The following is a 19,544-nucleotide window of genomic DNA, read 5'->3' as shown; positions in this document are numbered from 1 at the left end:
AGGGGAAAAACCCCTGTGTTTTGGGGAGTAAGAGCGGCTTACTATATTATGACTCTTAGAGAAGCTCTCGCTTTTGAAAAACAAAAGCTATAAGCATGGGTCTAGTTTTCCTAGGTGAAGTGTCTGCCACTTGCAAAAGAAGCAGGATAATGAAGCTTAACTTCCAGCCTGCTGCCTCCCACTCCCCACAGCTGGCTCAGTGTGTGTTCTTGCCCTCTTTCCCAAACTCTTGGCATCTAATGCATAGCATGGGTGTCATAACCAGGAATCTGAAAATTCTGCCTCAGCTTAGTGTTGGACTTCAGCCATTTTTTTTTCTATGTTGATTTTGATTGAGAAGTGGAAAATGAGCGATGAACCTGCTGCAAAACACTGTCTTTTAGAAAGGACTTCAACGGCGTTGCGTAAGGTGCCTGATTTCTGTAGGAGCAGAAGATGCTTTTGCAGTTGTTTTGTAAGCAGTGCTGTGCCTCGGCTTCATCTGAAGGATTCGGGTTGAAGTGCTCCTGTCTTTTCCTCTGTCTGTCTGAAGCTTGTCTAGCCTGGAAGGATGTATTTAAGATTTACACTAGAGGGTGTAGTAGTTTAGCTAGCAGCCAGGCAACCATCTTCTTGAAAGCAGGTTCTTGATCCAACATAAGTTGCTCCCTGTCAGTGAAACTACCTGTCTTATTTTAAAGTAGCCTTATAACAGTGCACTTGGGCATATTTGACCTATTTAATCTCATTGCTCAATAAATAAGCTTTAAAAGCCTAATTTTTTTGCCAAAGCAGGTGGGTATCTACACCAAGAGCTACAATGCAGATCTGTGTTTTCTTGGATACTGCCTAGAAAAAAGGATAACATCTAAAGAACCAGCATACTAAGCATATTGATTCGAGGCTGATGTTGACTTCAGTGTTTGAGGATCACTGTAGGACTGGCAGTAACCCCAACACTCTTAGTGGATCTTTCATAGCCTTGAAAGTAGCTTTTGAAAACTGAGAAGTCGAGCTGGCCTTGCCAGGTCATGGTGGGAGGAGGCTGTGGACAAGTGCTAGGTGGAGCAGAGAGGAGATGAAAAGGGGAATTAGTGCGACATAGCACTGTTTCCCTTTTCTTTGCCCCCCTCACAGTTCCAGACTTTCTGTGGAGCGTAGTGTTCAGATGTTCATAATAGATGATCCTTATTTTTCATACAGTGCTCTTGTGGTCCCAACCACTGGGAGACAGTGGTGAAGAGGCCTCCATGCCTGTTAGGAGATCAGCAGCAGCAGGAGGACTGAGTTTTCCTCCTGCTGCTGCTGTTTGCATGTGGCAGGCGTTCCCTTTTCTTCCCCTCTGAAAGCAGCTCAGTAAATACAAACTTGTTGGGTGAGGAGGGAACTGGCGTGATGCATCTGGTCCGTAGGACACGTTTGAACTGGGTTCTGAAATGTATGATACTTCATGTGGGAAATCTGTTTCAGTGTCTTTACTGCAAGTATCTGCCTGCGTGGTAAAAAAGTGTGGCTACCTGGAGGCTTGTGGAAATTCAGGGCTGGCTGAAAACTGAGGAGGGTGCTGGGGTGGTAGCATGCACTGATGTGGTATTTCCACAGCAGTGTTCGTGGGCTGAGAAATGGGATGTGAGCCTGTGCAGGACTGGGAATCTGGAGATTGCAAATTCTAATCCTGACTTGGCTGAAGTGCTTTTTCCATCTACAAAATGACTAAACCCCACCTGCTTCAGAGCAGGATGAAAAGATTATTGAATGTGTGTGAAGTGCTTTGAAAGCGTGCTGTGTAAGTAGGAGGGAAGAACTGCCTTCAGTCCTAAAAGCGTCTCTTCAAGAGCTGTAGAGGAGAAAAATAGGTCTCTCTTTAAAGTCTAGGTCCTGAGTATGCTGAAAGACATAAAAGAAGCATAATACATCTCTTCATAAATATCTTAAGGAAACCAGCTCTTTGGTTTGCTGGGTTTGATAGTAGCTGTCAGGAGATGCTTAGGAGGTGGATGTTATTTGAACCCAGAGCAGAAAGCTGTGTCCAGGTCTGGAGGTCTGAATTCCTCTTTGTCTGCTCTGATCCTTGTGTTAGCATGAGATGGGAAGAGCAAGGCTTTCAGCACCCTGCCTTGAAATACTTTATTCTGGAGTGGTGCATGCTGACAGTTGCTCAGCAGTCTTCTTGTATGGTCCAAAGCTTCTGGAGTGGTTTTCTTGCTGTGTGGTGTCGTGGTTTAACCCCAGCTGGCAACTAAGCACCACACAGCTGCTCGCCCACTCCCCCCTGATGGGATGGGCGAGAGAATCAGAAGAGTAAAAGTGAGAAAACTCGTGGGTTGAGATAAAGACAGTTTAATAAGTAAAGCAAAATAAGGAATTCATTCACAACTTCCCATCAGCAGGCAGGTGTTCAGCCATCACTAGGAAAGCAGGGCTCCATCACATGTAACAGTTACTTGGGAAGACAAACCCCATCACTCTGAACATTTCCCCCCCTTCCTCCTTCTTCCCCCAGCTTTATATGCTGAGCATGATGTCCTGTGGTCTGGGATATCCTTTCGGTCAGTCAGGGTCAGCTGTCCCAGCTGTGTCCCCTCTCAGCTTCTTGTGTACCCCCAACCAACTCGCTGGTGGGGTGGGGTAAGGAGCAGAAAAGGCCTTGACTCTGTAAGCACTGCTCAGCAATAACAAAAACATCTCTGTGTTATCAACACTGTTTCCAGCACAAATCCAAAACACAGCCTTGTACTAGCAACTATGAAGAAAGTTAACTCTATCACAGCCAAAACCAGCACAGTGGATTTTCTATTTGGATGGGCAAGGCTTTGCAGATTAAATCTAGATTGCATCTTTGAAAGGTGACTGGATGGGTTTGTGTGGTACTGTCCAGCGATGGAATTTTTCACCTCTCTGTGATTTACACTACCCAGCCCGCAAGTAAGCCACTGTAACACTGTTTGACTCCTGTTGGCCCAGGTCGGGTGTGGAGAAATCCTTGGGCTTATCTCCCCAGCTTTAACTCTGTTGATCCTGTCACTGATGCAGGAAGGCACTTTACCTCTCCCTTCTTCAAAGTCTTCAGCCAAAAAGCAACCACGTGGGATGGCTGTGACTTGTATATAAAACACTGTGCAAAATGATACTTGGTAAAACCTAAAGAGGCTCTTCAAACGGTAAAACCCAACTTTAATCATCCTCAGCCCATGTGTCACCATAGGATCAAGGCTGTTGTCTTTTTCGCCAGTCAGGTTCCTCATACAGCACATTGCTGGGGGACTGCGCATTAAACTCAGCCGTGTTTGGTGGGAGCAGCCTCTCTGTGCTGTCTGGGATTGCCTTTGTACTACTTATATTGCAGCGCAGGTTCGCTCCATGTGTAGAAAGGATGAAAAAAAAGTCTTTACAGATGTGTTTTCCTTCCCGTAGTTGATGTTGTACAAGATCAGCTTCTTGTAGGAAAGAACTTTTATTACTGTATTTCCTACAGGGAAATTGAATGAGTAGAAATGGAAACTTATGAACTGCCTTCAGTATTTCTTCACCAAGAAAGGAAATTGAGTGGTTCAGCGTTGGGTGCTCTAGTCCGTGAACTGCATGTGGGGGGCATTGCCAAGACTGCTTTTTTCCCCCCACATTTGTGTTTAGGACAGTAATTACCAAAATGTCACCAGTGGATGTTTTTTTAACTGAGTTTTGAAATGAAGAATAGAAAACCCACTTGATGGTAAGGTCAGAATGTGTCTTTTCATGTAAATCAATGTCATGGCTTTCCAGTGGTTAGGGATTTCTTGTCATTTAACTAAATTGTCAGTTATGGCAGGTTTCCTGTGGGTGGGCAGGTGCAGCTGCCCAGGATTTCGGTGTGGGGTGACAGGGCACTTCTGATTTTTGGTCTTTCTGCAAGTGGAAGTGTGGCTGTGGGGAGACTTGGCCCTGAGCTTGCACGTGGCTCTTCCTCACTCCAGTTACAGACCTGTGAAAAGCAGGAGGTGGGAGCAAATCTTCTCTGTTGTCAAGCCGGAAGGATTTTGAAGGCTAAAGGTGCAGTGACCTGCATGGGTGTTGAAGGCACTAGAGTAGTGCCAGTGTTTGTGAGCTCCCCATGCTCCTCTCTGCCCACCACAGGAGCCCTTTGTCTGCTCTTACAGGATTTCTCTCTTCAGTGTGGAATATCTTACCTGACATTTAAACACTTCCTCTGGTTTTGGGTTTTTTTTCCCTCTAGTCAAACACTGCAGTGCTGCGTTAGTGCTGGAGAAGCAGAAAGCACAATTCACTAGTCCAGCATTTCCCAAATCGCTTTCCGTGGGCTGCCCTGTGCTGGACGAGGGGGGTCAGAGGCACCGGGGCAGCGGGCTCATGTAATACCGGAGAGGCGGCAGCACTGGGCTGCAGGCAGGCACGCACCAACAAGCAGGGCCAGGTCATCTCCCTGCCCTGCAGCCTCCTTCCCCACTGGGACTGAGCGTAGGTTGTTGTGCTGGAGAAGTGGGGTGGTGTTGGGCTCCAGTTGGGGAGCATGCTGCTGGGGGGGGGGGCCCGGCAGGACAAGGGGATCGCTGTTTGGGAAACTGCTGTGCTTGCCAACTTGTGTTGCTCAAATCAAGTAAAAAGCAACGTGTACAGCTGGGGATTGGGGAAAGTAGGATGTCAAAAAATCCCCCAAGATGATAGTAGTAGTGCTAGGAAAGAAGAAAACAGTCAAAAAGCCCCTGCAGATGCTTGAGTAAAACCTCATCCGACTTGAGAGTAAATGAGGGTGAAGGCGGGACTTTGGGTTGGTTAAGTCCTGCCCTAATTATCTCTGCAGCCCAGAAAGTGCTGTGTCAGCACATGGTCAGCGGTATTGTGCTATAAGCCTTTGCCGGAGTGTCTTAGCAGTACCAAGCAGATATTTAAAGCCTCAAGTACAGCATGAACAAATATCTGCAATATTTATTAACTGCGGGGAGCTCAGGTAATTCTTTGAAGTTTTTGACTTACTGTGGAGTGAACTTGTGTTTTTGTGTGGGTTGCAGTACGTGAAGAAGCAGCTGCGAGAGAAGTGCCTTCTCCAGAGAGGCTTTCACGTGTTAGCCATTCATTTAATGTGAGACTTCGGTCCTCAGGGTTGCATCTGCCTCTGAAATACATGGACTATGCAAAAAAACTTAGCTCTGCTTTGGAGGGTTTAGTTGCACAAGGATTTTAATTTCCCTGTGAGATCTCGCCTTTTTATTAAAGAGGATCTGTGCTGAGAATCGGGGAGTGTGTTGGGATAGCTGGTTAAAAGTCTGTGGAGCTGCAGGTGTCTGAGTCGTAAAGGAGCTGCAAAGTATTAATTCCAGCTTTTGAGTTAACTAAAGCCGGACAGGTTTTAAAACCAGTTTAAGTTTTTGTTTTAGCCCTTCATAAGTTACAGCTGAAGTTTTTAAATGTAGTATAGCTTGAAGGGTGGTTTTCTTTAGTTTTTAACTTTGTTTTTCAAAGTTTCCAGTTGTGACTGTATTGAAATACTGCTGGTTATTGGGGTTTTTTTTTCCCTTAAATGGGAATTCTTCACCCGAAACAGTTAAAGAAATAAGACAGGTGTTGAGAAGGTAACTTATCTTGAGCAAGCAAGAGAAAGGCTGGAAAGTTAAGGAACTGGTGGGTGAGGAGTAGTGTTACTCCTTGTGACCATGCTGGTCAAAGTAAGTTTTCAAGGTGGAGTTAAATAGAGAGAAAAGAAGACACCAGAATACTTGAAGTATTTCTTTTTTTTCTTCTGCTTTGAAAGCTAAGTTGTAGCCTTCTTTGAAAAAACTAATTAAGTTTTGGAGTAGATCCTTAGTTTTACCCATCACTTATACAAGAGATGTGGAAATGTTTTCTGGTCTGTCTTTTTCTCAGAAACAGAAAAAATAAGTCTCTGTTAATTTTTTTTTTTTTCCCCAAACAGAGTTTCAACTTTTCTTGTATATTGAGGAATAACTTTAAAGCTAAAATGAGAAAGGGAGTGGAAAGTCATCTCCAAAGAATCCAAACATTGAATATCCAGATTAATATATCATCGATTTTAAAACGGTGAGACGCCTTCTAGCCTGTGTGATGACAGGCTGTGGGGTCGGGAGAGCAGCATGGGGAGCAATCGTGATATTTTGGGTGCCAACCTTTGCTTTCTGCCCCTGTCCTGGTAAATACACCAGTTCTTTTTCTCACGTTCTTTCCTAGGTTATGGGAGAAATGTACCAATGGTGTGATTTCCTCTTAGGAAAACATTACATTTATCACAGATCTTGACACACCTCTGGTGCTCTTTGCCTACCGCTGTTGTTTTAGCACCAGGGCGGGTGGGACTATAAATCACTGCGGCAGTAGAGGAATGTAAATGATGGCTTTTGCATGGGCCAGACTGTCTCGTTCTGGCTTTTGCATCCTTGGATTTAACTAGTGTTGCTGTGTGAAGGAGTGGCAGTCCTAGCGTCCAGGACAGTCTCCAGAACTGTCTGTGAGGCTATCACAAGGGTGAAGCTGCCATATTTAGTAGGCTTGAGGACCTTTTAGATGCATCTTCTGCTGCACCAGAGACAAAACCATGCAAAGTTGATTTTTCTTGAATAAAATTAGGAGGTGTGTACTGCTTCCCTGGATGTTGCTGTCTGAGCTGCTGTGAGGGGTGTGCCCTAATGTCCTCCTGTCACAGTGAGTTTCCCGAGTGAGTCGTTCCCTGATAATGCTGCCTGCTTAGGAGTGACATGGCCTGTGTTGGAGCAGCTGCCTTGCTGGATTGAACCCACTCGGGCAGGTCCGTGTCTCCTCTTCAGCCACAGCACGTCAGCAGTCTCAGGTGGCTGAGCTGAGAAAACGGCTTATGGCTTGTACGAGGGTGATGTCTGGCTGCTCTTGTCCCTCGGTGTGTTCCACCCCTCCCTATGATGGTTGTGAAACCCTCCAGTGAACCCCCTGGTCAACCAGTTCAGTCCACTGAGACAGTTCTTCGGTGGCACCGAGTGCTTACGTTGGCTGACAACATCTGGTGAAACCATACCCTGACCTTAAGCAGGCTTTGTCACAGCAGGTTTAAAAATACCGCAGTGTGATGGATGACTGTTCAAACTTTTTTCAGCCTTGCTAATATAAGACTCTCTTTTCTCATATTTGCTTCCTTTTTTCCACTAAAGAAATGACCTTGTTGGTTCACGTTGTACTTTGATGCTGTGGCATCAAATACCTGTCATGGAGTAACAAATGCAAGGAGTAGGGTGCATAGGGATTGGCCAGCTTGGACTAGACTGGCTGTAATACCTCTCAAACCTTGCTTCCCTGATGTTCTTAGACCACGACAAGGTTATCTATGCTTTTAATACTTAATTTTAATAATTAAATTCACTATTTAAAAAGAGAAAGAAGGTGCGAAAAAAAAATCATTAGGACTAGTGTTATATTTAAAGTTGAAACATTTCTCTTAGCTCCTCTTACCTGCCCTCCTAACCCATTTACTCTGAATAATTATTTGAAATGTACTATTTTAAATCTCAGTGTTAATTATTTCCAGGTGGTTGGACATTACTGTTAAATTAATTGTTGGAAATTTGCTTTGGGTACTCACAAATGAGGTCTGCGCCAAAACCTGCCATTTCTTTTGCGCTGTTTAATTCTGTACAGTAGCAAAACTCAGCCTGCTGGTAAAGCCTTTTTGAAACATTTTGTTCTTGAGAAACCACTGTCTCTTCTGTGAAGCATTAAATGAAAAGCTTAAAATAATTTTCCAATGGTGATAATTTTTCTGTAATCGCAAAGGTTGTCGATTTGCTAAGTACTGGCACTGTAAACACAGGCAAGCTGTTAAGCTAACAAAGGTGTTCTGACGACGTTAAAATAAAAATGTCTTTTTTTTTTTTTTTTTTTTTCTCCAAAGAGGTTTCCCAACAGCTTTCACTGTCCCCATCTCCCAATGAATGCACTTGTTGCCAGCTCCAGGTGACCCAGGAAAATGGGTGACTTCAGCAGCGGGTCTTGAAAATGTTCGGTGTCTTTTGGCCTGTGCTGGACCCTCTGCAGCTTGGCCAGCAAACCCTTCCATTTTGAGATCTTAATTGCCGTAAATTTGAAAGTTTCCAATTTTTGCCTCCCTTTTGTTTAGCAGCAGCTGTTGCTGCTTAGCAACTGTTATATCTGGAAGGAAGGTAGTTGTCATCCATGTCCCACATGCATGGAAGAGCTTGACTCCTCTTCCAAAACCTGCAGGTTTACAACCGCCAGTACCTGTCATACATCTGGGCTTTTCTGTATTTAAAGCATCTGAAGTATGTGTTCTGGTAGGGTGCTTGAAAAAAAGAGACATCTTTTTCTCCAGAGTGATTCACTGTAAAATAAGTTTTAACATCAAACAGGTGACCTTGTACTCCCATTATTCATTTAATGTCAGCCTTTGTTTACTGCCTTTGCCTGTTGCACAAACTAGAAGGACCAGTGTACAGCAAGGAGTCGTTAGCTTTAGAAGCTCTGTAATAAAACAGCTCCACCTCAGAACTGAGGCATCGTTTCCCAGAACCAACATGACTGTAACCAGGAAAAAAACAATCAGCTTGTTTTTTTGGAAGAATCTTGTTTTATGCTTTTGTATACTTGGCTGAAATGGCTGATTTAAGTGCAGTTAATTTTGGTATATTCTAAAGTAGTTCTAGGTTAAATAAATTGTTTGCTGAGGTCCTATGTAAATTATTAATAACTTCTTTGGTGTAGTGTTGATGTTAACTTCACCTTTTTGTGCCTCAGAAGGACTATTTCATTATGTCTGAGGTATATTAATTTATTAAAATAGTTTGTATTTTAAAGAGTGTCCTGACAGCAGTTTAGTTCACAATCCTATAAGGAGTTGTCATCTTAAGTCTCATTATCTCACGATTCTCAAAGGACAGTATAGAGTCTCAATTTGACATCCATCCTAAAAGAGTTATTTTACTATGTGGTGCCTCTAACTCATTTTGCTTCAGCAGAAATACTGCAGACATCTTGTATATCAGAATAGCAAAACCAGTGTAGTTCATCTTGTAGTAATCTTTCTTTACACCATGGACGCTAATGCATTTGAAATGGAGAGGAATAAATGCAGAAGCTGAAGACGCGTTTGAATCTCGTATTCAGGTTGTAAGAAGGGGTGTGTGGGTGTAGCTGGGTGCCTGCCTGTGTGGCACTGGGCTCAATCACCCAGAGATCCTTTTCTGTCCTAGGTTCTTAGAAGTATAATTAGGCATCTGAAAAGGTGGCCTGATTTCAGATAGGCTATTTAATTTCTCTGACTCTGGGGACTTGTGTGTTTAGGGCTGTCCATATACATGTGTGTGTGTGTATGTATGTAGATACATGAAAAAAAAAAAAATCCCCTTCTGCTTGTGTTTCCACTACATTATCCGCAAATGCATCATGGCTAAAGGTGACAGTCCTGATTAGTATCACGGAGCCCACTTAAACAAGTCTCTTTCATGGAAAAGGTAGCCTTTGATCAGCGCCGCTTGGGTAATCCATCAGGCCTCCTACACACCTACAAAAGAGCTCTTTTATGACGATATCTCAAAGCCTGCTGGCATTCTCAGAGATTGCAATGTATTTTTACATCTGGTCATTCCACTGAAAGAAAATGTGCAAATTATTTTTATACTGTAGATGAACAGCAGAGAATTAGACACCAGGTCTGTACTTAGATTGTCTTCTACTTTCTCTGTATCCTGATGTATTTAAAATAGTTTGCTTTTCTGTGTAGACAAGATGTATTTTGTGTATTGTGTAGTTTAGGGTTTGGGGTTTTTTTTGTGTGTGGTAGTGTTTGTTCTGGCAAGTCTTTAGATCCAGACTCTGTGTTCTTGCCTCTGTTTGCTTGTAGGCCCCCTAATACTTATTGCTGCACAAATTACCAGGCTTTCAGCTGTTCCCTTAACAATGCTTGTGCTAAATTTTAGGTCTCCATCTTGCGTTAGAGGGTAATATCTGACTCCTCCAGACTTCACCGCACTGGTCTTCTCTACCACTATGGAGCTGGCGTTTCGCAAAGTGGTGAGAAATGAGGTGGCGGGTATGGAGGGCTCTGTTGTTCCTCAGCTCTTAGGCTAATATTTATACCTAATTGTTTTGATAATCTGTTTACATATACTAGCCTTGATGCTGCTGGTGCTGTTTGCGTCTAGGTTTGTTCCTGTTTTTTCCTTGTTACCTGCATTTCTTCGTGGTTTCTTTTTCTAACTAGGCTCTGGATATCAGTCTGTCACATGTACACTATCCGCTGAGATGCTCTGCTTTGCCACCTTCTCCCTCCCTCTCTCCCTCAGGGTGTGAGCTGTGCTGGGCATCAGGAAGAGCAGACACTAGTTTCGGAAATGCTCTTAGTATATTGGTTGTAAAGCACTTTGCAATAGGTGGAGGGGAAGCTAGTTATAGAAATATATCACCTTGTTCCTTTTTCCGCAGATTTCTGGTCCTGAGCACAGCTCAGACTGTCCTTTGGAAGATGGTGACACCATACTATGATTGCCCAGAGTCCCTGCTCAATCAGGAGCTAATTGGTTTGGAAGAAAACTTTGCAAACCTGAGGGAGTAAAAAGTATTTTATGAAACCACTGTCTTTATTTTAACCCAGTCTCTATTATTCTGCTTCCTTGGAGGCTAGTTCTGCCAACTGCTAGACAGGTTCTTTTCTTATTACCAGAGGGAGCTGTGCATTCATGGATCCTCTCCAAAAAAAAAAAAAAATCCAAGAAAAACTCAGTCTTGTGAGAATGGTAGAAACAGCTCCTGTAAACACTGTTCATTTCTGGCTGTTACAAGAAATTCTTTCATCCCTCTTAGACCTGAGAGGTGTTTTTTTTCCCTGTCTTTTATCTCTCTGCTTATTGTTTTTTTTCTTCTACATATTCATGTTGGAAAGCCAGTTTTACTACTATCCTTCTAGCAAAGAACAAAAAGTTCCTCTGGAATATCAGCATCCAGAAACACTATGATAAAACAAGGGTTGAAAACTGTTCAAAGTCAAAAAGCAGCCATTAACTTACCTGTAGCTTCTGTTAGCTTGCTAAATGCAGTCACCTTTTTATTACTGGGTTCCTCCATTACTAGTCTAATTTTTTAAGGTGAAGTTATTTTCCTGCCTGCTTTCACAAGCAGGGTGCCTGTCACTCTGCACACATGCGTGAATGACATCCTTTTCCTTTCCTTTTCACTATGAGTTGGAAAGGTAGGTGGGAGAGTTTGGGATACCATGGCAGAAAGTAGAGAGTGTTTATGCTTGTGACAACTGCTCCCATGTCCTTTTCAAGATGAACGTTACAAGATGAGCTTTAATGGACTCTCCAGTTGTAAGTTGTCACTTGGACAGGTTGCTTTGGCATTTCCATGTAGTTCCATAGGGTGGACCATCACTTGCCAAAAGCACTCCTGTAGAGCTGTGGTCGGAAGAGCTGTGCAGCATGGTCAGAGTGTATCCTCTGCTTGTAGTCCTAGAAATGTCTGTGTAAGAGAGGCCACCGAAGGACAGAGAGGCCACCGAAGGGACTTGTCTGAAAAGACAAATGTCAGAAAAGAGAAATGTTCTGGTTGTTTAATATTCCTGTCTTGGTGGTTGTTCTGTGTGGTTGAGTTGTGTTGCCTTTGTGCCTGTAGTTTTTTCTTACTAGTAGCACGCAGTTTGTCAGTCCAAATAAGACTGGTTTTCCTGCAACTGCCATGAGAAGTACTGAGCTTTGAGGAATATTGGAGGCTTCAGTGGGCTTTAGGCATTGGCACTGATAAGTGAGAACCTAATCCACAGTTTTCGTACTGGAATCCTCTTTCCTCCCTTGGTTGCTTCACTGAATTAAGCAGATAATTCTGCGCAGACTCAGCTCCTCTTGGTCCTAATACAGTGATTATTCTTTGCCCCAAAGAATATTTAATTTATAGAGCTTTTCCATGAGTAATAAAACCACTTTGTTAATAGATCTTTAGTCCTTAAGACCCAGGAGTAGTTTCTAAAATCTAGTCTAGCCACACACCTGCCGCTGGCCAGAGAACATCACTGGTGGCTTTTGGTATCAGACATTTATTCTGTGGCGACAAGAGCATGGCTTTTGGTAGTATTGGGTTTTGATGAGAGCAGACCTTAAAAAGACCTTTTTAAAAATTTTACTCCAAAGAAAATTTTGCCTAAATTCCTGGCAGTAAATTATTTTTTCTTTCTCTTTTACAGAACGAGGCTATGATCCCTACAATCCAGAACTTCCGAGGCCCTCACTGGAGGTGGAGGATGGCACTCTGGCTGACATTACAGATGTGACACCTGGTATTCTGGAGCTGGAGCTGGTCAACAAGGCCATTGAGGCAGTCAAAAATGAAGTTGAGAGAGAGCAGAAAAAGTATGAGGAGCTGCTAGAAACGACAAAGGAGTTCAGTGCCTCAGAGGCCTCTTCGCTCATTTCGAATACACCCGTGTCACCTGCTGGGACACAAAATGATTCATTTACCTCCTTAGAGTATAATCCAGGTAGCTACAACTTTAATAATAACTCGGACTACAACCCTACTCCTCTTGCTGCTGCTAGCCGGTCAAGTAAATACACTTTGGATACTTCCAGATCTAAAGGTAGCTCACTGGAATATGTTCCCAAGGCTGTAGTACAGAATAAAAAATACAGTAGCACTGTCACTAACAATAAATATGTGATTGATGACTCTAAGCCTTCTACAGACTTGGAATATGACCCACTTTCAAATTATTCAGCCAGGCTTTTGAGCAAAGCCACAACAAAGGAGCCAAAAGGGTCTAAAAGGGGTAGGGTGTCTAGTTACGAAGAATCTTACTCTCCTTCACGAAAGAAGCTCTGTGAAGTACTTGATGACTATGAAGTGTGTGCCAGGTTCTCTTCCTCTGAAGATGAGGCTGATGTGGAATATAAACCAACTTCTGCTAGTTCACAGTCAAAAGCTGGTTCTGAAAGTGAGTCAAACGATGGCTTATCCAAAAAAGAGCAGAGCACCAAACTGGATGACTTTGCTTCCCAGGATAACAAAGAAGTGGCAGTGCGATATGGCATGGAAGACGTTTCAAGTTCACAGAAAAATCTTGCCAAAAACTTATCAGACAAGAATGCAAAAGCAGCGAAATTGTGTTCTGGTAAGAATGACCAGGAAATTGAAAACAAAAACAAAGACTCAAAAGATAAAACAAAAAGGAAGAAATCAGACCTTAGTAAAACGCCTGGCCTCAGTGAGGTTGGTAAGAAGGAGAAAAGTAAAAATACAGAAAAAGACAAAGTGCTCAAGAAAGAAGAAAAATTAAAAATCAAGAATGAAGAGAAAAACTGCAAAGATAAAAGTGTCAAAGTGAAAACCGATGGGAATTTAAAGAAACCTGAAAAACAGAAGTCAGAAAAAGTGGATGGGCTTAAGAAAGAAAAATCCAAGTCTGCCAGCAGTAGCTCAGGGAAAAGCAAGAGTGAGGGTTTGATCAAAGGCTCTAGCACAGAGAAGGTGGGGAGCAGCAAGAAGGACTCCAAGATGAAAACAGTTGATGTGAAAAATGGTAAGGAAACCTCTGGCCGTAAAAACAAAGAGAAAGGGACCAAGACTCCAGCACTGGAGCGAAAGAAAGAAAAGGTCAGTTCTACAGAAAAAGGAGATCCAAAGAAGGGTCGGAAGCAGCAGAGTTTGAGTCATGTTGACCTGTTCGGCGATGAGAGTGGAGATGATGATGAGAAAGGTCAGCCTTTGCCATCCACGTTACTTGATGTGAGCTCAGACTCGGATGGTGATGACTGTGGTTCAGACTCTGAGAGTGAAAATGAAGAGACAAAGAAAGTGAAGCGCTCTAAATTGTCAAAGTCATCATCATCTTCCTCAACATCTGATGACATTGATTATTCCATTCTTGAGAAAGACTTGGACTTTGAGTCAGATCCAATGGAAGAGTGTCTCAGGATTTTTAATGAATCTACAGTTGTGAAAACTGAAGACAAGGGAAGGCTGGGTAAACAGGTAATGCTGATTTAGGTTGGTTGGTTCTCTCGCCTCTAAATGTGACAGGATTCTGGTTTAGTTTAGTGGTGTTGCTTATTTCAAGTAGCTGAAGAGGGCTACAGAGGGAGACTCCATATGTTGGAAGAACCTCATCCTTGTCATGACTGAGTGCTTTGAAGAGTTTGCACCTGAATTTACCTGCAGGATTGAAAGCTGCTGTGAAATGTAAGGATTCAGTTACCTTTTGTGTGGAAGGCCTTTAGCTTTCAGGGTTATCAGCTACTTTTCTCTCCATCTAGCCTAAGAACCATGGTGGCCTGGATGGCTGGAGAAAAAGCTTCAGAGAGTATGTTGTGGGTGTTTCAAAGCTAATCCAATCTTGCTAATCTGGGTGATGCCTTCTTGTTGCAGCATAGTTTAAGGAATGTAGTGGCAGGTAGAACCAGGACAATGTGTTGGTGCAAGTAAGTTGATGTAGCTGGCACTGGATGCTTCGGAGACTCCCCACATTACTGTTTCCTATTTTAAATGCATACTGCAGATATTTTATGAGGATCTCTGGATACCTTGTAGGCACAAATAAGAAATGGAAGGTAAAATTTCTTGAAAAGGTACAAGGGGTTTCAGAATAAGGAGGTAACAAGACAGCATTTACATAAAAAGGCTTCTGCCCAGTGACTGTGAGGTCAGAGGGCTCCCCAGAGGATGCAAGACCCTCAGTTTTGAAGATTAAAACAGAAGGGAGCAAGTGTAAAAGGCTAGAAAGCAGCTGCTGGCAGTGATCCTCTAACAGCATCTGAGGCAGGGAAGTAGGAGCAGACAAAACTCATCCTTCATCTTCTGACGTCTGAGTTTGACTGGGCAGCAAGAGCAAACCCTTGATCCCAGGAACGGTTGCCTGTGCATGAGCAGGATTGTTTGACTTGCTGTCAAACCCAGCATGCCCAGGTTTTCTGGTTGGGATGATTTGGCTTGTGTACAGAGCAGGTGTTCAGGGAATTGGATTGGAAAGAGCTTTAAAAAAGAAAAAGGTGACAAATTTGGCAATGTTGAGAAAACACTCCAAACTTGTATCTAGCGTTATCCATCTGGCACATCTGACTGCAGTGCAGAGGTATCGGGGTTGCTAAGTTAGCTGTATTACCTGGCAGGCTTAATGAGGCAAGGTGACAAAAATCAGGTGCCTTCTGTGTGCTGGGGGAGAGGGGGTACCAAAGGGTGAGTGTGTCTATCCAAGGAATTACTGAGTGGCTTCAACTGCAGCTATCCTGCATCCAAAAGATAATGGAGGTACTGGGACACCACCAGTGCTTCTAATGTGTTCCAGTTTAGACCCCTTCAAACACAGCAAGACTCCTTTGGGGATTACTGATCTGAAGGAGGGGCAGGGCGAGTGCAGCAGGAGCGATGCAACTGCATGGTGGAGAGGCGGTTTCTCCTGGTATGATTGATTGTTGATTTTTATTCTAAAAACAGCATCAGAAATTGGTGCTGGTTTTCAGGCTTTTGTGAATTGGGTGAGTGAAGTGGCCATGAACAAAATTCTTCCATTCACGACCATCTGTATGTGGAGGACAAAGTGAGCTGGGATCTGCAGCGTGGGGAGGAGAGCTCATCTTTTGAAAAGAATAGCTGGACTATTAAAGCTTTTTGCTGAACTCTCTGTTGCACTAATATCCCCGATCTGTTCGGAGAGAAGTCTGTGTTGCTGACAAGTAAAGACCTTTTTTACACTCATGAAATGCCTTGGTAGGAGAAACTATATAAAGCAGTTCAGTGTAATGATTTTCTTCTGAACTATTAAGCATTACTTGATTTTGCTTGTTTAAAATTCAGCTGTTCTTTCTTCAGTGTTTAGTATAATTCCCAGCTAAGAAAGAGCACTTTATTTTTGGCTTTGTTTCTCCAAATTGCCCAGTTTAAGTGAAAATAGTTTAAGAGCATACAATCTATAGTGGGAAATACTAATCCACTTAGAGCTTTCCAAATACGGGGTGATTCAAAATGGGCTGAATTCAGAAAGTGCTGAACCAGGGGCTGCCACTCACTGCAAACAGTTAATTCTGGCATGGAGTGGCAATGTTGAGCTGTCAGCAGCCACGTGTGTTTCCTTTGCACGTGCTTTACCTTATATCCCTGCACTGAAATTTAATTTCCCCCTGTTTTGGAAAGGGAGAAACAAGCATTGCAGCGGAGGGGTTCTTCTTTGACAGATGGGTGTTTGTAAGTAGGTACCTGCTTCCCCGCTGTGTTTCTGGCAGGTGGGATTGGTCACAGGGAATTTTTTTGTTTACAGAATAATTTTGTAGATGGAGCCCATGTTGTTTGATCTCGGTAATGTGCTAGTCCAGAGGGAAGGTATGTGTGGGCAGTGTGGTACTTTTCCACCAGGCATGATCGCTTTGTGAGTGAGTTTATTAAGGATTTAACTGAATTAACAGACTTACTGAGTTCCTAGAGAGCAAAGTGATTCAGTGCAAAGTGCTCATCCAGAATGCCCTTGTGGTGATGAACACAAGCTCAACCTAAGTGGAGTCTGAGCTCATCCACAAATCCAGCCCTCAGCTCTGTTGCTGAATTTCCAAGAGATTGTCAGGCTCGTCTCTGCTCAGAGATTTGCCAGGGGTTGTGTTGGAAAACTGAAAGCAAGATTGACTGGAGAGCAGCTATAGTTTTGAAAAATAAACTTGTGAAGTGTTTTTTGTATAAATGAACAGCTGAGTCAAAATCAAAGAAGATACGAGGGTGGTTTCCCCCCTGCCCCGGGAGCAAGTCTGAGATGTTAATTCAGAAGTAGCTTTAGCTGGAGAGGTGCTGTTACTTCCTCCTGGGTTTCTGGCCATACAAGTGTGTGACCTGGGGGTTTGTTACTGCAGTCTTTCTGCAGATATGGCTGTGGATAAAACTGCAGAGAAACATTTCCCTAAATGTGGAGTGGGGCACCGTGGTTTGATGTCAGGCAGGTTTTCAGGACCTGCTCTGGCAGCATGTTCTACAAGGGCAGAAATGAGTCAGCTCCCAAGTTCTTAAAAACAAATCCCAGACCCCCTGGATATTAAGAATGCCATGAAAGGTGACGTGTGTGAGCGGCTGGCAGGAGAAGGGTGTTCAAGTCTCTTGTGGAAGGTAGGGGCTCTCCTGAATCATGCCAGTGCTGCCTAGTGCACAGCTTGTGGAGTGACTGCTTGGGGGAGAACTGTAATGCTGCTGTTTGTGGCTCTTGGGTTCAAAACAAGGTTTATTTTAGTAGTTCAGCAGCTGAGCACATGTTGTTCTCACCTGCCACCTACAAAGACTTTCTGTTAACCCAAAAGGAGATTTTTCAGATCTCCTCATTGAGAGGGATCTTCAAGTCCATTCAATTTTGGAAGCTTGTTCTTTTGTTTTCCAGCTATCCAAAGAGGAAGGAAATGAAGAAAAGACAGAAGATAATTTAACTACCTTGTTTCCTGGCCAAAAAAGAAGGATCTCTCATCTCGTCAAACAAGGAAATGTAAGTGCAGCTTTTAGAAGCAAAAGTTTAGATTCTTTAAAGTGAGGATTTTTTGTCCTGTTACAACACTAGAAAATGATGTCATCCCAGGTTCAGGCAGTAGCGGGTGAGTTGTTTGTGCTGGAATCCATCTGTGTCAGTTTTCTTTTCTCCCCTTTCTGATTTCTGAAAAACATGGTTAGGCATCTGTTACAAATGGCAGCAAAACTCTAATAAACTTTCATAAAACGAAGGGTAAACTGTAGAAGCATAAATGGATTCTGTGCCTTGTAACTCATTTGGATAAATTGAGATGTTCATTTTTCTACAGTATAGCTTCATTCAATCACTTAGATAAAAATTAGCTGGACACAAGGTCAGTCTGTGTTTAATGGTACTTTTCTTTGTCTTGTGGACCTAAAAGATAGCTGTAGGAATTTTGTCAGATGTTTAAAACCATTGCCTTATACCTGTGCTGAATCAGCCAAAATATCAACAGTATCTTGTCTGATACTCTTCTTTCACAATTGTGAAAATACTTTAAATACAGAGGAGAAGAATAAAAAAAAGAAGCAAGGAAGGCATTCTGATTTTTTTTATTTCTTTCTCACTGGGATTTTAATTCATGTTTTCTCTGAGGGTTTAATGTGTTTCCCTCCAGGTGCTGAGCACAGATTAGTCAGTTTTATGTTCCAGCAGGATAAGAGTGGAGACTTAAGCACTGATTTGAGCTGGGTAGTCCAAATTAATTGTTCTTCCTTTCCTCTCTGCCTAGAAAAGGTTTCTTTGCTTTTAATAATTTGAAGCCCTGAGGTCAATACAGTGCATTTTATTTAACTACATATCTTCAGCCAGTTCATGTGTTTTGATAAGGGCCCTTTCTTCCAAAGTGAAGAGATAAGAGACTGAAGCAAATGGGTTGGAAATTCATTAACTCAAATATTTATTGTAAATAGGTACCTTTTAGACATGTACAAATCTTTAAATACATTTTCTTAATGTGACAGCTAATCCCAAAATGCTTTCCAAAGATGTGAGCCCCAGCACAGCCATTGCATGGGCAAACACAGCCGATCTGGTGTGCTCAGCAGCAGCTGCCATGAGCACGCACTGGGACGTGCGTTCCCTGGAGTATCTCAGCTTGGCACTGCTGCCAAGTTTGTTCAGGAGGTGCCGTAAGACCTGAACTGCGGCTTTTCCGTGCAGAGTCGAGGCCTGTGCTTTGCTGTATCCCTCCAAGTTGAATATTTGCTCAGTCTCGCTCGTGATTTATAGCTCAAGGACTGAGCAGGCAGAAGGGGGGGGAGCTGAGTTCTAGTTTGGTTGCCAGGGGAAATGGTGGGCGAAAGGAATTGAAGGTGAGGCAGAAAATGAGTGTCCTGTCCTGCTCGGAAGTCTGTAATTATAATTCAAGGGCTGACTGCACTCAGTTTGGTATCCAGAAGCTGGTGTCAGCATCAGAGACCAGGAATGCAGGAGGTGCCAGTTTGCCCCCAATTTGCGGTCTCAAAACCACCATGTTACACATGGGCTGTGTGAGCGCACCCTTCTGTGAAGAAATATCAGGAGGGAAGGCCTGTTTCTCAGATTTCAAAGGTTATTAAGTAGTGTGGAGAAGTTTGTACTACTGCTGTTTCTCTTGTACTTCTGCTGCTAGAAAACTTCTCTCTTTGCTGACATAATTTCTGGCACCTTTCCTGCAACCCAAATTTGGACATCAAAGAAAATGCATGTGTAACTTGTGCTAGTAACGGCTGAAGCAGTGAAATGCCTCCAGAAGTAGGCAGGGACAGCCTGTTTAAAATTCAGAGCTCAGTTTATGTAATGCTCTAATCCTATAAATACATATATGTGAGACTTTTAAGCAGTTACAGGAACTAGAGACCTGAAATAAGGCTGCTGAGAGGTGGGGAGCTGCTGTAATGCAAGGGTAGATGGCACTGGTTCTTCAGCATGGGAAAGACAGAGAGGGAGAGAGCTGTAAAACTCAGCATCATGTAGCAAAGGGGAATGGAGAATAGTTGGTCACTTTTTCATTGCAATATAAACTAAAGAAGCATGCCATAGGCAGCATGGGGCTACATTCATTTTCTAGTGCAAGACTAGAGCTGGGAGTATTGACAGAGTCCAGAAGAGGGTTAGGCACAGTGGTGGGAAACAT

The 19,544-nt window shown here is 43.2% G+C and overlaps 1 protein-coding gene across 2 annotated transcripts in view; it reads left to right on the top strand.

Annotated features, from left to right (window-relative positions):
• The window catches only part of REXO1 (RNA exonuclease 1 homolog), a 42,360-nt gene that overhangs the window by 2,039 nt on the left and 20,777 nt on the right, over positions 1–19,544 (top strand). The window contains exons 1-3 of one of the 2 annotated variants that reach the window (XM_069790115.1): positions 4,867–4,924; positions 12,146–13,929; positions 17,303–17,404. In XM_069790115.1, the coding sequence (XP_069646216.1) occupies positions 4,882–4,924; positions 12,146–13,929; positions 17,303–17,404 (1,929 nt within the window). In that variant the 5' untranslated portion in view covers positions 4,867–4,881. Of the gene's footprint in view, positions 1–4,866; positions 4,925–12,145; positions 13,930–17,302; positions 17,405–19,544 lie in introns of those variants that run through there. The other variant, XM_069790114.1, reaches the window with a different exon arrangement.

The sequence above is a fragment of the Haliaeetus albicilla genome, chromosome 8 (genome assembly GCF_947461875.1).
Source record: "Haliaeetus albicilla chromosome 8, bHalAlb1.1, whole genome shotgun sequence".
Taxonomy (NCBI): Eukaryota; Metazoa; Chordata; class Aves; order Accipitriformes; family Accipitridae; genus Haliaeetus; species Haliaeetus albicilla.
Note: the sequence above shows the minus strand (reverse complement) of the source record. Positions and strands in the feature narration are given on the sequence as shown.